This window comes from Chiloscyllium punctatum, chromosome 15, assembly GCF_047496795.1.
Source record: "Chiloscyllium punctatum isolate Juve2018m chromosome 15, sChiPun1.3, whole genome shotgun sequence".
Classification (NCBI taxonomy): Eukaryota; Metazoa; Chordata; class Chondrichthyes; order Orectolobiformes; family Hemiscylliidae; genus Chiloscyllium; species Chiloscyllium punctatum.
Genome location: NC_092753.1, coordinates 83514275 through 83529426, shown reverse-complemented (window position 1 = coordinate 83529426; position 15152 = coordinate 83514275). Strand labels below are relative to the sequence as shown.

The 15152-nt window shown below is 38.8% G+C and overlaps 1 protein-coding gene across 2 annotated transcripts in view; it reads right to left on the bottom strand.

Moving 5' to 3' along the window:
* Positions 1-2648: 2648 nt before the first annotated feature.
* The window catches only part of vps26c (VPS26 endosomal protein sorting factor C), a 52056-nt gene continuing 39552 nt past the window's right edge, over positions 2649-15152 (bottom strand). For both annotated transcript variants that reach the window (XM_072585690.1, XM_072585691.1), the window contains 3 exons: positions 7121-7271; positions 5832-5984; positions 2649-2919 (listed from right to left, as the gene is read on the bottom strand). In XM_072585690.1, coding sequence (XP_072441791.1) covers positions 2837-2919; positions 5832-5984; positions 7121-7271 — 387 coding nt within the window. In that variant the 3' untranslated portion in view covers positions 2649-2836. The remainder of the gene's footprint in view (positions 2920-5831; positions 5985-7120; positions 7272-15152) is intronic.

Genomic DNA, 15152 nt, shown 5'->3' with positions numbered 1-15152 from the left:
ATAAAATCATCGCTCAGTGTTCTCTTTTCTAGAGAAAGGAACACAGGCTTATTCCTTCTTCTGACAGTTGTACCCGCTTAACATTGATAGTGCCAACAAGAAATTATAAAAAAATGGTAATTTCTCCAGTGCTTCAATATATCCTTTTATTTCTATTCATTCAGGAGATATGGACTTCACTGGCTGGGCCAACATTCATTGCCCATCCCTAATTGCTCTGAAGGAGGTTGTGATGAGTTACTTGAACCGCTGTAGTCCATGTCATGTAAGACATCTACAGTACTGTTAGGGAAGGAGTTCCAGGAACAATGCAGCAACCCAGCAACATAACCCAGCAACAATGAAGGAACAATGACATACTTACAACTTCCAGGTGATGTTCCTAAGTATTTGTTTTCCTTGTCCTTCTAGGTGGTACACATTAGGGGTTTAGAAGGTACTGACAATGGAGTCTTGCTGTATACAGTAATCTATGCAATCACAGCAAGGCCATGTACAATTTTTGCTGCTCGTTGGATGCTGCCTGAACTGCTGTTATCTTCCAGCACCACTAATCCATGTACAAATTAGCATGACTTCTTTTCCCAATTTATTTCTCTAGAAATTAACCAAAGTTATTTACTCGTACCTTTAATAATTTGGACCTTGTATTCCTTCTTATTTTTGCATGTGTACTTTATTCAAAGTGCTGTACGAAAAAGTGACTTCCTCATTCCTCTTATCAAAATATATCACCCCATATTTATTTACACTGAAATTAATTTGTCAAGTTCACATCCACTGCAAATTGATTTATATCTTTCTGTATTTGCCAGTCACAGTGCTCACCAGTAACAACTCTATTGCAAATTTGGTGTCAACCACAGAATTTAATGTTGTACCTTGAATTCTAGAATCAAAATTATGTATATAATTGGTGAACAATAGTAGTTCCAACACCCATCATCTAGATAACTACTTTCAACATCTACTTTGTCCGATAGTCAACTTACTATCCATTTTGCTAATTGACCTCTGGCTCCATATATTCTGACCTTAGGTGTCCACTGATGTATTCCCAACAGTAAACCATTTCAAAGCCATGTATGTTGCATGGCACTATTCAATATTATTAGTGAATATAGAACATAGAACATAGAAGAATACAGCGCAGTACAGGCCCTTCGGCCCTCGATGTTGCGCGATCAAAGCCCACCTAACCTACACTAATGTACTATCCTCCATATACCTATCCAATGCCCGCTTAAATACCCATAAAAAGAGGGAGAGTCCACTACTGCTACTGGCAGGGCATTCCATGAACTTACGACTCGCTGAGTGAAGAACCTACCCCTAACATCAGTCCTATATCTACCCCCCCCTTAATTTAAAGCTATGCCCCCTTGTAATAGCTGACTCCATACGTGGAAAAAGGTTCTCACTGTCAACCCTATCTAACCCCCTAATCATCTTGTACACCTCTATCAAGTCACCCCTAAACCTTCTTTTCTCCAATGAAAACAACCCCAAGTGCCTCAGCCTTTCCTCATAGGATCTTCCTACCATACCAGGCAACATCCTGGTAAACTTCCTCTGCACCCGTTCCAGTGCCTCCACATCCTTCCTATAGTATGGCGACCAAAACTGCACACAATATTCCAGATGCGGCCGCACCAGAGTCTTATACAACTGCAGCATGACCTCAGGACTCCGGAACTCAATTCCTCTACCAATAAAAGCCAGTACGCCATATGCCTTCTTCACTGCACTATTTACCTGGGTGGCAACTTTCAGAGATCTGTGTACATGGACACCAAGATCCCTCTGCTCTTCCACACTACCAAGTATCCGACCATTAGCCCAGTACCCCATCTTTTTATTACTCTTACCAAAGTGAATCACCTCACACTTAGCTACATTGAACTCCATTTGCCACCTTTCTGCCCAGCTCTGCAGCTTCTCTATATCCCGCTGTAACCTGCCATATCCTTCCTCACTGTCTACAACTCCTCCGACTTTCGTATCATCCGCAAACTTGCTCACCCAACCTTCTAACCCTTCCTCCAGGTCATTTATAAAAATGACAAACAGCAATGGTCCCAAAACAGATCCTTGCGGAACACCGCTAGTGACGGCACTCCAAGATGAACCTTTGCCATCAACTACTACCCTCTGTCTTCTTCCAGCCAGCCAATTCCTAATCCAAACCTCCAACTCACCCTCAATGCCATATCTCTGTATTTTCTGCAGTAGCCTACCATGGGGGACCTTATCAAATGCCTTACTAAAATCCATATATACCACATCTACCGCTTTCCCCTCATCTACCTCCTTAGTCACCTTCTCAAAGAATTCAATAAGGTTTGTGAGGCACGACCTGCCCTTCACAAAACCATGCTGACTATCCTTGATCACATTATTCTTATCCAGATGTGCATAAATCCTATCCCTTACAATTCTCTAAGACTTTGCCCACAACAGAAGTGAGACTCACTTCTTGACTAATATATTAATCTCATCCTTAGCTCACCTTCCTGACAAAATTACTTCACTCTCCACTATTAAAACTGTACTACAAATGCAGTTCTACATAGCTGACTGAATTTTATGTTCAATAAGCACACAGCATACAGCTCTGAAATACAAATACTGTACATAGGAACAGAATACAATGTGCAAATGTTTATTTTTTAAGACAAGACAAATCTCCATTTCTCAAAGGTCCGTGCCAATAAACCACTGGCTAAGTTTCAAGGGAAATGGGTTTTTCAAAATGGAATGTGAACTCATTTCCAACAATTCAAAATCATTCATCGTTATATCACGTCATTGACAGTCAGTCATTTCTGTTTGCAAGTCAAAACCGGTAGATTTTAAGCGGGAAATTTTCAGTGATCAGATGGTCATCCTGGAGAATCACCACAATGTTCACTTCAAATTCTGAAAGAAAAAGGTGCAATTAGAACAGACATCAACTGCATTGTACATTATAATCCTTCCAAATGAACCAATTAACACAACCATTATAAAGCTATGAGAGTTGGAGTTTAACTTGAATTTTGTAAATTAAAGATAAGCAGGTTTGGGAAATAAAGAAAAATGACAACAATATAGGGATAAGCAATAAATTGCTGACGTAGTCAGTGACACCTTTATCACATGAACGAATTAAAAAATCTGTAAGTACAAAAGAAGTCAAGCTGCAAACAGAATAATTCATGTTTGTAAACAATAGATAATGGCGTTTGAGAATGAATTTCACCTTTCTTTCGAAAAAAATGGAAGTGTTTCTGTCTGGTCTCAGTCCAACTATAACTCTTCAACAATATATTTACATGGTGCCTTTAATGTATTAAAAGAATACAAGGCTCTAAACAAAGTATGACACTGACTAAAATGTTAACAATGATTAAACAAATGATATCCTACCCAGATGCAGTGTCTTACACTAACCCTGTAACCCGGTGTTTCCATAGCTATTCCATATTGCCTGCAAATTTTAGGGCTGTAGGAGGAAATCCACACAAACACAGGGAGAATGTGCAAACTCCATCCAGCCAGAGGCTGGAATTGAGCCCAGGTCACTGGTGCTATAAGGCAGCAGAGCTAACCACTAAGCTACCTGTAGAGCTAAAGTCATTGATAAGCATTTCAGCAGCAAATCAGTGGAGGCAGTGGCAAAGGGAGGCCATGCTACAGAGGTGAAGATAGGCAGCCTGTGTAATGACACAAATAGGATAGTCAACTCAGGATCAAATATGACAACAAGGTTGCAAACAGACATCACACTGCCAAATCATAGCAGAAACAGAGAATGTAAAAAATGAATAATCAAGCAATAAGTAAGCCCCTCTCAAATACAGTAACCTACTCTCAGGACTGGAATAGATCAGTTCACACTCAAGCCTCTTACAAATATAAAATGATCTAACTTGGAATACTCTGCAATCTTTAATTTGTTACATGTCCCATATATTACAGAACACGGTGAGGGTCGACATCTTCACTATGTAGACAATGTGGAATGAAGAGAATGTGGTTTACTGCATCTATCTTTTGCATTTAAGTACAATAGGACCGAGTGGGTGAGCAGACATATAATCTATGGGGATGGAAAACACAGTGCATCCTAGGGTGATGGAGCAGGTGTACAGTACAACCAAAGGCAAAGAACAGGTGGACAGTGTGTCCATACTTTCCAAAGTATAACTAACAAAAAAGAGAGATGCATTTTTGACCATGTTTCATTTATTGAATTCTTCGCTGTTGGCTACTTGACTCACTGGTTAAAGATCACAATGCTACCTGTGTAAGCAAGCTCTAGCCATTGAATGGCTTACTCTGGTCCAAATTCACACTGAGGGCTAGGTACTGTTACGTACACTGCAGTTAACATTTGGTGAATATACTAATTGCAGCAACTGTAGTACTTGAAAGGAACTTGTGCAGTGGATCAAAATACAACACAGCTTTTTGAATCTAGCCAATCTCCTCTGTTCAATGTAGTTGAGGCAAACATAATTTAATACATCTTCCAAGGACTCTGCGTGATGGTTACAGATAGCTGCATGGTCTAATGTTGGCCTGAACAAAGGGAGGCTGGATCAAAATCTGTAACTGCTGGCTGGCACTTTGCCACATCAGAAGTTAGGATTACATGGCTCAAATTTATGCAAATAGCACAGGAATTTGTTTAGTAATGAAATTTTGAAAATAATACAGCCCATAAATACTCCAAACACACTGTTGAGAAGGAAACTCTACGTACAGTTTAAACTGATGGCATGGATACTTATCTGGGTACTGAAGAAATGATTACATGGCAGCGTATACAGTAAGAGTTCTACATTTCATTTCTGGACCTTGTCATATTTACTTAGACACTGGTTCACAGGGGTTGAAAAATCTGATAATGGGGCAATGCTGAAGCCAAATCCATGTATCATATCTGACATAAAATCCTAAAAACAACAGCAGCTGTGAAACAAGATGTAGAAAAAAACAGCCAAAGTCCAACTTTCAACCTGGATTTTCCACTTATTTAAGCTAAACTATGCTGTCCATCTTTCAGAGTACTCAAGAAAGAGAAGAATATACTTCTAAGCCTTTAATTATTCCTCAAGTGAGATCCAAGGAATAATGCTGGCTTCTGCTCAAGGTTTTGTCCAAAGCAATATAACCGAAACTAGCAAAGTTAGGAAAGGGACTGTGGATGTGAAACAAACTCTAAACACCTTTTAAAAGTTCTCTTGATGAAAACTATAATGACATTAGCAGTTGTGCTGCATTGCTGAGATTTGCTCAGGGGGTATGGCAGTGGTGACATCAGTGGAGGTAAGATGGTGCCGAAGGCTGATGACATTGTTCCAGTGGTGGTAGTACGGTTCTAGGCCACGGCTGGGCCCAGCGACCTGATAGCAGAGGCGATGCATTCCAGCTGCAGTGGTGTGCAGGGTCTCGGACAGACCAAGGGATGAACTTTGTGGCTTTTTCTGGCAGGGAGTCATTTAGAAATTTCCTTTTCTTTTGTTTTTTTTTTCTTTTAATCCTGTCTTTTATATACTAAGATGATGCCAGACAATAGTGACTTTGTATACTTGTGACTGTACTCCTGTATTCCTGTACTGGACTCCATGTGATAATAAAATCTAAATCTAATCTAAATCTATCAAAGACCAAGCGTAACAGATATTGTCCATGCTATCTGTCATTATTCAGTGTTCATGCTGCCAGAGATGAGCTGAGTTTTCATTTTCAGTGCCTAGCTTAAAAAAGCCACAACTTACAACTCTCTCCAGTTATCACGCAGTTGTCACTTCTCTCAGGAAAAAAGAAACTGGGAAATCACTCACCAACTTTGAAATTGGTTGTTTCCAGTGTAGGGCAGGTAAAAAGTCGAGGAAACACCATGTAGATAGGGATGGCAAGGCTTCGACATATATTGCCATCGGCTATTTGGATATTCTGAATTTCTGTGGCATCTCTTGCATAACCTTCTGCACAACCTGTTTCAATGGTCGAAGAAAGAGATGGTTTAAAAAGACAATCTTTAATGATCTTAGGATATTCCAAGCATTTTACAGCCAATGAAATAATTTTGAAGTACAACCACTGTTTTAATATAACAAAAGGCGGCAACCAATTTGCAGACAGCAAACTCTCACAAACAACAATGTTATCCTGGCCAGAAATCTAATTTGTTTCATGAAGCTGATTGAAAAACACTTCAGTTAGGACACAGAAAAGAACATTTATGTTTTAGTTTTATTTGGAGGTAGAGGTAGCTGGGAATGATGAAAGGTCAGAGATGAGATGGAATGGATAGATGGGAAGGAAGATGGACAGGTGGGACAGTTCAAGAGGGCAGTGCAAAGTTGAAAGGTTGGATCTGGGATAAGACTGGGGTTGGGGGTGGGTGGGAGGAAACTGATGATATCAGCATTGATCACGTATGGTTGGAGGGTCCCAAGGCAGAAGTTGAGGCCTTCTTCCTCCAGGCATCAGGTGGATAGAGTTTGGCGGTGGAGGCAGCGCAGGACAAAGTCGACCATTTACCTTAGTTTATCATTAACTCGCTCTACAATCAACACACAATAGCAGATGTACCATTAAAGGATGTATTCAGTAACTGTCCAAGCGTTTTTATCCAGCCCCTTACAAATTCACAATCTCTACCACCTAAAGCAGCAGGTACAGTGGCATAGCACTGCCTGCAAGTTTCTTTCCAAGCCACAAACAATCCTGACTCAAAAACAGGAACTGCATAACTACTTCTGTTCCTTCATTGGCACTGAATCAAAAAACAGGATCTTCCTAACAGCACCTGTAGGTGCACATATATCACCAACTCCAATTGGTGAAGAAAGAAAGCAGCTCACCACCAACTTTTGATAGGCAACTAAAGATGGGCAATAAATATTGGCCATGCCAATGATGCTCACATCCTATGAAAACAGATTTTTAAATGTGTTTCATACAAAGCAAGTATACTAAAACTATTTAAAAGAACAACACTTAGCACCTTGAAGAAGCATCCATAAGAATACCTGCTGTGCCGAGTATGGTCAAATCTGAAATCTGCCTCCAAATCGGCGACACTGAAAAACCAGATACTCAGCTATTTCTGAAACATAACACTTACCACAGGTTTCCACACGTACTAGCTGAAGCTCGATGCTTTTGATGGATACTTCAGAGTTTTCCACCACTAATTCTCCAGTGAGTGGCTGTGTGATGACACAGTTTGTGGAATCGAGGCGGCCACGGATTGCAAATCGAGGCAGCATTGTTCTCTGGAAGGCAGTTTGAAAATGTCTCACAAAAAGGTTTAAGACATAAAAATAGACAAGACAGAGTCATATGGCCAGCAAAACTGACTGTTCACTTTTAAATGGATGCTGAGCATATATCACCTAGAAGGGCACAGTAGATATTACAATTGGCCTCAAGATCTCTGCGCTGGCACACAGCAGCCTAAGGTGAATAAATCAGGGGTTAGATTAACGTTCAAAGAAATGGCTGGGACCCAGCACACCAATTTCACCATTAACCCCACACTGGAGTTGCACATTGCATCCTACTTCCTTAGTATTTCAAAAATTTGAGGAAAGAGCAATCACTTAAATTTGCACTTGGCTTAATTGTCATTGCAGTCATTCAGTTTTTGAAAATAATATGTACTGATCCCATACTTTGCTCCAAAAAGGTATTAGTTTGTTGACCAGCAGAAATGACCATCTTCCATTTAAACAACTAATTTTTTTTTGTAAAATTTAATGTTCTATTGAATATGAACTAAATGCTTTCTCTGCCATGTCCTTCATTAGAAATGTATTGTTCAAAGGCTAACTTCATCCTATTAATCTATATTGCAGTTTTTCAAAGTTCCAACATCAACCCTGGAAAAGAATGCTTCAGAATTGTTGCTTTTCACATTCAAAACTCATTTTGCCAGCAATAGTGTTTTTAAAAATATGCGCTCCTTCTAAATCTTCATTCTTCCATCTTTCAATTTTCACCATTTAAGTTACATTTCCAGAATCCTCCCCTGCAAACTACACCACCCCCTCCCCCAAGAACACAATAGTTCATATTTGTTTGTATTGAATAATTATTGCCAAGTCTCCTAACCTATCTTCACCTGCAGTCAGGTAATGTTTCTTTACAATCCATAATGCCCCCTAATTTGGCATGGGCAAATTGAGGTAAATTATAATCTTGCATCTAAACCATTTTAGTTACATACACATTCTACTATTTAGTGATGCGAGCAGGGGAAAAGACATCATTTCTGGTTAAGACTTAAGTTTTTTTAAAAATGCTCACTTCTTAGATTTTAGTAAGGAAACAACCATTTGTATACAAAATTCTTAAATATGTCACTTTCTAATTCTCTTTCAATAAAGGTTAGAAATGTTTTGCAAACAATCTGAACGAGGAGCTATCCTATTTGCCCAAATCCAATTGGTCACTCCTGACTGTTCAGCAATTTTGAAATCCGATCCCACATAACTGTCCTTGGCAAAGATGCAGAGTACCATCATATAACTGCAAAGAGAACTTTTTATTATTTTCATCTATTTATTTGGTGCAGCAGCATTACTGAATTAACACATAACATGACTTGGCAAATGTGTAAAGAAAATGGCTGCCCAATGACTCGGTTAATGATCAAAATCCATTACATAGTATTATGTAAAACAGAAAGATTCTAGGCTCATGTCCCCACCTCTGCATAGTTAGTTGGAGACATGATAGGAGAACGAAAAAAGTTTCCAAGTGCCATCGCCGGTACAAAAACCCACACTGGGCATTGGCCATGAGATTCACAAATGAACAATACTTTTTTAGATGCTGCATTGGAGAATGGCCAGGGCCTGTGGAATTAGTCAGAAGAATAGGATGAAAAATTGAGGGAGAAAGCAAACATTAATTTTGGAGGAAAAATTTTAAAAAAGCAGCGTCGGGTTGGTTCGACCCTTGATACCACAGACAAGTGATGGTAGAATGTGGGAAAAGAAGCTGGCAACTATCCTTGGTTTCTACAGATCGTGACATCACTTCCTTTCACATGAGCCACAGTTACAAAACAAACCTTGGACTGTATTGTACAGACAAGTGCTCCCAGCTGTACACAGGACCCATTGAAAAGATAAACATCAGTACAATGCAGCTTTTGTTGTCAATATGAAAGGATTTTTTAACTACAATGTAGCACAGTATACAATCATAATTTCCACAAAATATGCTCCGCCTCACAACAATGGCTTAACCAACATTAAGATCTGAGAAATACCATTTGCGCTGGTGCTGTGCTTTCTTGGTTACTTCCTGTTATTAATAATTTTTCTTTAATCCATATTCTACTACTGATTTACCTTGTCCTGACCACAGGCATGTCGCCTACTGCAATATAACTGCACAGGTGCTAATAACCTTCCAACATTCGCTCATGTCACAATTTGATGTATAAAATCAGGGAATACTGACAATATGTTCTGATTACAGAAAATTCTGATCACAACTCTTTTCCCAAAGGATAATTTAAGATGGTCTCTTTTACATCTAATGAGCACTACAACATTTTGGGGGGGCTCAGGCACATAACTGATCCCAACATTAATTAAAATAAAAGACGCACAACAGGACTATCATTTCATTCTTCTTATGCGTAACTGCCTAGAGGCCTAAGAGTATTAAGCATAGGAAGCTATTGGCTGTGAAATTATTGGAGGTAGAAAGGAAATTATAGAAGACATTTTTAAAAATAAAAGTGAAGATTAATTTTAACTACATAAATTGATAAAGTTAATTAGTGTATTTAACATTTACTTCAATTTATGCAACTTAATGCAAAAAGACTAGCAGTGTATCATTCAAACAGGTATCAATAGACAAAATGACCTTCTCTACTACATGATTCTATATTTTGCCCATACACCTTTTCTTGGGAGAACCCTGGAGGATTCCAGATGCTGACTAAAATGGAGCACGTTTGAACGGAGGGCATGACTACCAGAGGTGGTGGCAATGGCAATATTGCTGGACTACTAAACCTGTAGAAACTCAGACTAATGTTCCAAAGATACAACTGCTAACTCAACACAACAGCTATGGTTTTTTCATATTGGAAGGGTGAAAAGCATGGGATAAGGTTTTAAGTAAATACTGTTGAAAAAAGATAGCAATTTCAGTACTAATAATATTGGATGTCAATTTTAATTAATTAGTCTGAAGTTAAAAAAACCTGAGTATAGAAACTAAATTATTATGAAACTCCATCGGTTCGCGTGTGTGTTTGGTGAATCTGCCAAGCTTTTACCAGCCTGATAGGTCTGGAAACCTATAATATAAATGGTTGATTCTAAACAACCCTCTGAAATGATTCACCAAGACAATTATTCAAGTTACTACAGAAAAATTGAACATTAATAAACATGGACACATGACCATACATTGGATTTGGCAAAAGGTACATGCCTTGTACAGTGAATCCTATATTAAGATGAAATTGTGAATATATACCAGAAAATAAAGAGGCTTAGCATCCTTACACATAACATCTATACGATATTTTCAAGAAAAATGGATACCCAATAAACACAATTCACTGATTCCTCAAACAAACCCAAACAAGCAGACACAACACAACCAAAAACTAAGCCACATTACATTACATCAAAGATATATCTGAAATGACTGCCAAACTACTCAGATGCCTTGCATCATGGTAGCCCACAAAACCTAACACACTTGAACAGCAACTAATAAAACTAAAGGATCCTTTAGATACTACCAGAAAATTGATCATTTACAAGATACCATACAAGAACTGTAAAAAACACTACGTCAGACGAACAAACAGAAAACTTCCCACCAGGATTCACGACCACCAACTAGCCACCAAAAGACACGACACACTATCACTAGTTTGCATACATACAAACAAAGAAGGACACCGCTTTGACTGGGACAACACACATCATAGGACAGGTGAAACAAAGACACGCATGAAACCTCTTAGAGACATGCCATCCTAACCAGAACTCCATCAATGTAACACATCAATTGAGATCCTATCTACCTTCCCTTGAAAAACAAAAATACCGGAAATGACGTCACCCACCCTAAGAAACCAAGACCTATAAGTAGAGAGGCAGGACATACCACCATCGCTTCACCGTAGACTCACTGATGATGTTACCTCATACAGTGATAAAAAGTCTGAAAACAAATCTTCCAGCTCAGCGAGCTAACTTACATACTTATCAACCTGAGCTACAAAATATTCTCAAAAAGTGCTAGGCTTAGATTTGTTTGGAAACAGCTTTCTAGTCAAAGGTTCAATAGGTCTTAGGAGCATAGGGACTTGGGAGCAAGAGTATGAATCTGGTCCTTCAAGCCTGCTCCACACTCAATAAGATCATGGCTGATCTGATTGTGGTCTCAACTCCACTTTCCAGTCTAACAAATATCCAACCCTGCCTTGAATATATTCAATGACCAAGCCTTCATGTTTTCTGGGGAACAGAATTGTGCAGACTGACGATTCTCAGAGAAGAAAGTTCTTGATTCCATCAGACAAGGGGGGGGGACTTCTTATTCCTAAACTGCAGACCCTTATATTAGCTTATTCTACAAGAGGAAACGTCATCCTGGTACCCACTGTACAAAGTCGCCTCAGGACCTTGCAGGCATGTTAAGATCACCTCTCATTAATCTGAACTCCATCGGTTATAGGGCCAAGTTGATCCATCTTTTTCTCATAAGGTCAAGCCTTTAGTCCTAGGAATGAGTCAATGAATTTTCTCAGAATTGATTCTAACGCAATCATGTCTTTTCAATATGAAAACAGAAAGTGCTAGAGAAATTCAGTAGGTCTGGCAGCATCTCTGGAGAAAGAATCCAAATCCAAAATGACACACAACATTAACTTCATGTCTCTCTCCACAGATACTGCCATATCCAAACTTCTTTATTTTGTTTTTGAGTATTTTGTTTTGACACTTTTTTTAAAAACATCTTTCACAGGATATGGGTATTTCCAGCAGGGCTAGTATTTGTTGCTCATCTCTTCGTGATCTTTAACTTAGTAGTTTGCTTGCCATATCAGAAAGTAATTAAGAGTCAATCACAATGACATGCATCTGGAATCACACATACAACAGATCAAGTAAAGATGGTGGTTTCCTTTCCGAAAAGACATCAGCGAATCAGATGGTCGCTTACGACAAATCAATTGTTTCATGGTTACTGTTACAGAAACTAGCTTTCAACTCCAGATTAACTAATTAAATTTAGTTTACATTTGGCTAACTGCTCTGGTGGGATTTGAACCAATACCTCAAGAGTGTTCGCCTGGGCCCCTATTTTACTAGAGTTGAAAGACGTGGTACTGGAAAAGCACAACACCACATTTTCAGCACCATATTTTTCAACTCTGGTCTCCAGCATCTGCAGTCCTCACTTTCCCCTACTTTATTAGTCCAGTGATATTACCATTACACCATAATCTCTCCATTACTTTCAAATAAAAAGCCCAACAGCGTACATTCCTCAGATGTGGTCTCAGCAAAGTCCTACATAGCTCCACTAAAACTTCCCCTTTTTTACAATCCAAATCCTTACAATAAACTATCTTTTTCTTCTAGCTACTGAGATAGTCTCGACATCATCTTATCTCTTACCCTCGGATCCTATGAGCTCCTAATTTTCTGACCAGTCTACCTATCAGATCTTGTCAGATAAACAAGATATGTATACTCCTTCAAACAATGTAAGCAATATGTACCATTCACAAGGAGTCCTTCCCGACCCACACCTCTGCCACCTGGTATCAGCTGCTCTCGTTCTTCCAAGAGATCACCAGGTACAAGTTCCCCTCTAGGTCTCACAGCCTAGACTCGGAATTATATCATCAGTCCTTCACTGTTGCTGAGTCAAATCCTTGAACTCTTCATAACACATCTTACCTCTCAGATTTCAACAGTTTAAGGAGGTGACTGATTTGATTATTAAGGATGGGCAACAAATGCTGGTGCAGCCTTTATCCTGTGAAATGAGTAATGTTACACATTGATCTTCCTTGTTACAGCTTCAAAAAAAAACTTCATGATATCAGCTAGACATAACTTTCTTTCATAAATCCATCCTCAGTGTACTTGATTAATTCGTGCCTTTCTAAATGAAGTCATACTCTCCTCAGCTTATTTTCTAAATGACAATTTATAGTTTTGCTCAGATTTTTTCTAATAATTTGCCCATCACAGAACTGTTTGTCTTATTCTATCTCAATAGATGCCAAGTGTTCATTAAGAGACACTTTCCCACAATGTAAACAATCATATTCTTTGGAGAAAAGAACGTAAGTGTTGTATCCAGTGACCCTGGGCATTTCTAGCAATTCTAGATAATTGCTTATTTAATATAAAAGGAAAGCTGTGAATTCATGGATTCAGACTTGTTCAATTTTGCCAGACATCACTTGCCCACCTTTAACAGTTCAATCCATAAGAACATAGGAGCAGAAATTAGACCATTTGGCCCATCAAGTCCACTCCACCATTTGATCACGGCTAATAGGTTTTTCAATCTCATTCTCCTGATTTCTCACTGTAACCTTTGATCTCCTTGGCAATTAGGAATCTATCTATCTGTCTTAAATATACTCAATGATCTGGCCCCACAGCCCTCTGTGATGAATTCCTCAGATTCACCACTCTCTGGCGAAACAAGTTTCTTCTTATCTCCGTTCTATCTTCCCTTTACTCGAAGACTGTGCTCTCTGATTCTCGTCTTTCATACCAATGGAAACAATGGATTTTATTTTCATTTACAGCCATTGTTTTGTTAAGATCGTTGTTGTCTAGCGTTCTTTTAACTGCAAATATAAAACAAGATCCTTTAAGTGGTTTCTACTTGGCCATTGATGATCATTTCTGCAGAGGGGTTTATTCGCGTACCATCTACAAGATACACTGCAGATATTCACCAATGCTGATAGACAACAACCTCCTAACTCTCGATCATTGCTATCTAGAAGGACAAGAGCAACAGATCATCTAAATACTACCACCTGGCAGATCCACTTGAAACCATTCACCATCCTGACTGTTCCTTCAGTTGTTCCTGAGTCAAAATCCTGAAGTGCCTTTCTAACAGGACTGTGTGGGTATCAACATCAAATGGACTGCACCAGTTCAAGAAGATAGCTCATCACCAAGGGCAACTTAGGATGGGAAATAAATGTTGGCCCAGCCACCAATGCTCATGTCTCACCAGCTTGGAGTGGCTAAGTCTAACTGTGCAAACACAGAATGCAATTCATTATCTAGAGCTGAACATATGAAGTCATTTAACTCCAAAGAAAGTTTTTTGCAAGGTATTGGTTTTTGATATCTTTAACTCCAGACTTTCACTTTAACATTATAAAGATAAATCTGGATATTTGGGATGAAGTCCAAACCAACCAAATGCTCCAGCTGTTAAGTTCTTACCATCACAGCCGAGCTTTTTATGCAGAATCTTAGGAAGAGACAATAAAAGTAAAATAAACATAAATCACAAAATAAATTAATTGCAATTTTTAGTCCAGGAGCCACATGTTCACTTGGCTAAGTTGGTCACATTCTCACCTCTGGATCAAAAAGGCTGCTGGTGCAAAATCTATTCCAAGCTCAGCTGATGCTCCCCTTTAATAAGAATGAGCGACTATTTGCCAGACATGTCAGAATGTAGACAAACTGCTAAACAGAAACATCATCTATCTCATTGTTGAAGAGGAGTAAGAAACTTGTCTTGCTATCACAGTAGAAAATACTCAGCCATCAACCCTACATTTGCACTAAGGTTGTGACACAATGCCATGCTGATCAGATATGAACTGAAAGACAAACAGCAAAGTTTGTATTGCCTGCCATGCCAGTCAACTCAATAAGAATTAGCAAAACCTAAACAAACTTCACCCAATTTGTGATAAAAAAATCAAGTCTGTTATTCTAAGAAAAAAAATTTCAGCAATATCAAATGCTGATTTTGACAAGGTTTTTTTTAAAAAAAATACAAATCATTTTCGAATCCAAAATTTGAGATAAACAAGATCACTGTGCATACAAAAACAAATGCTAGGAAAAAAAAATCAGCAAGTTCTGGCAACATCTGTGGAGAGAAAGCAA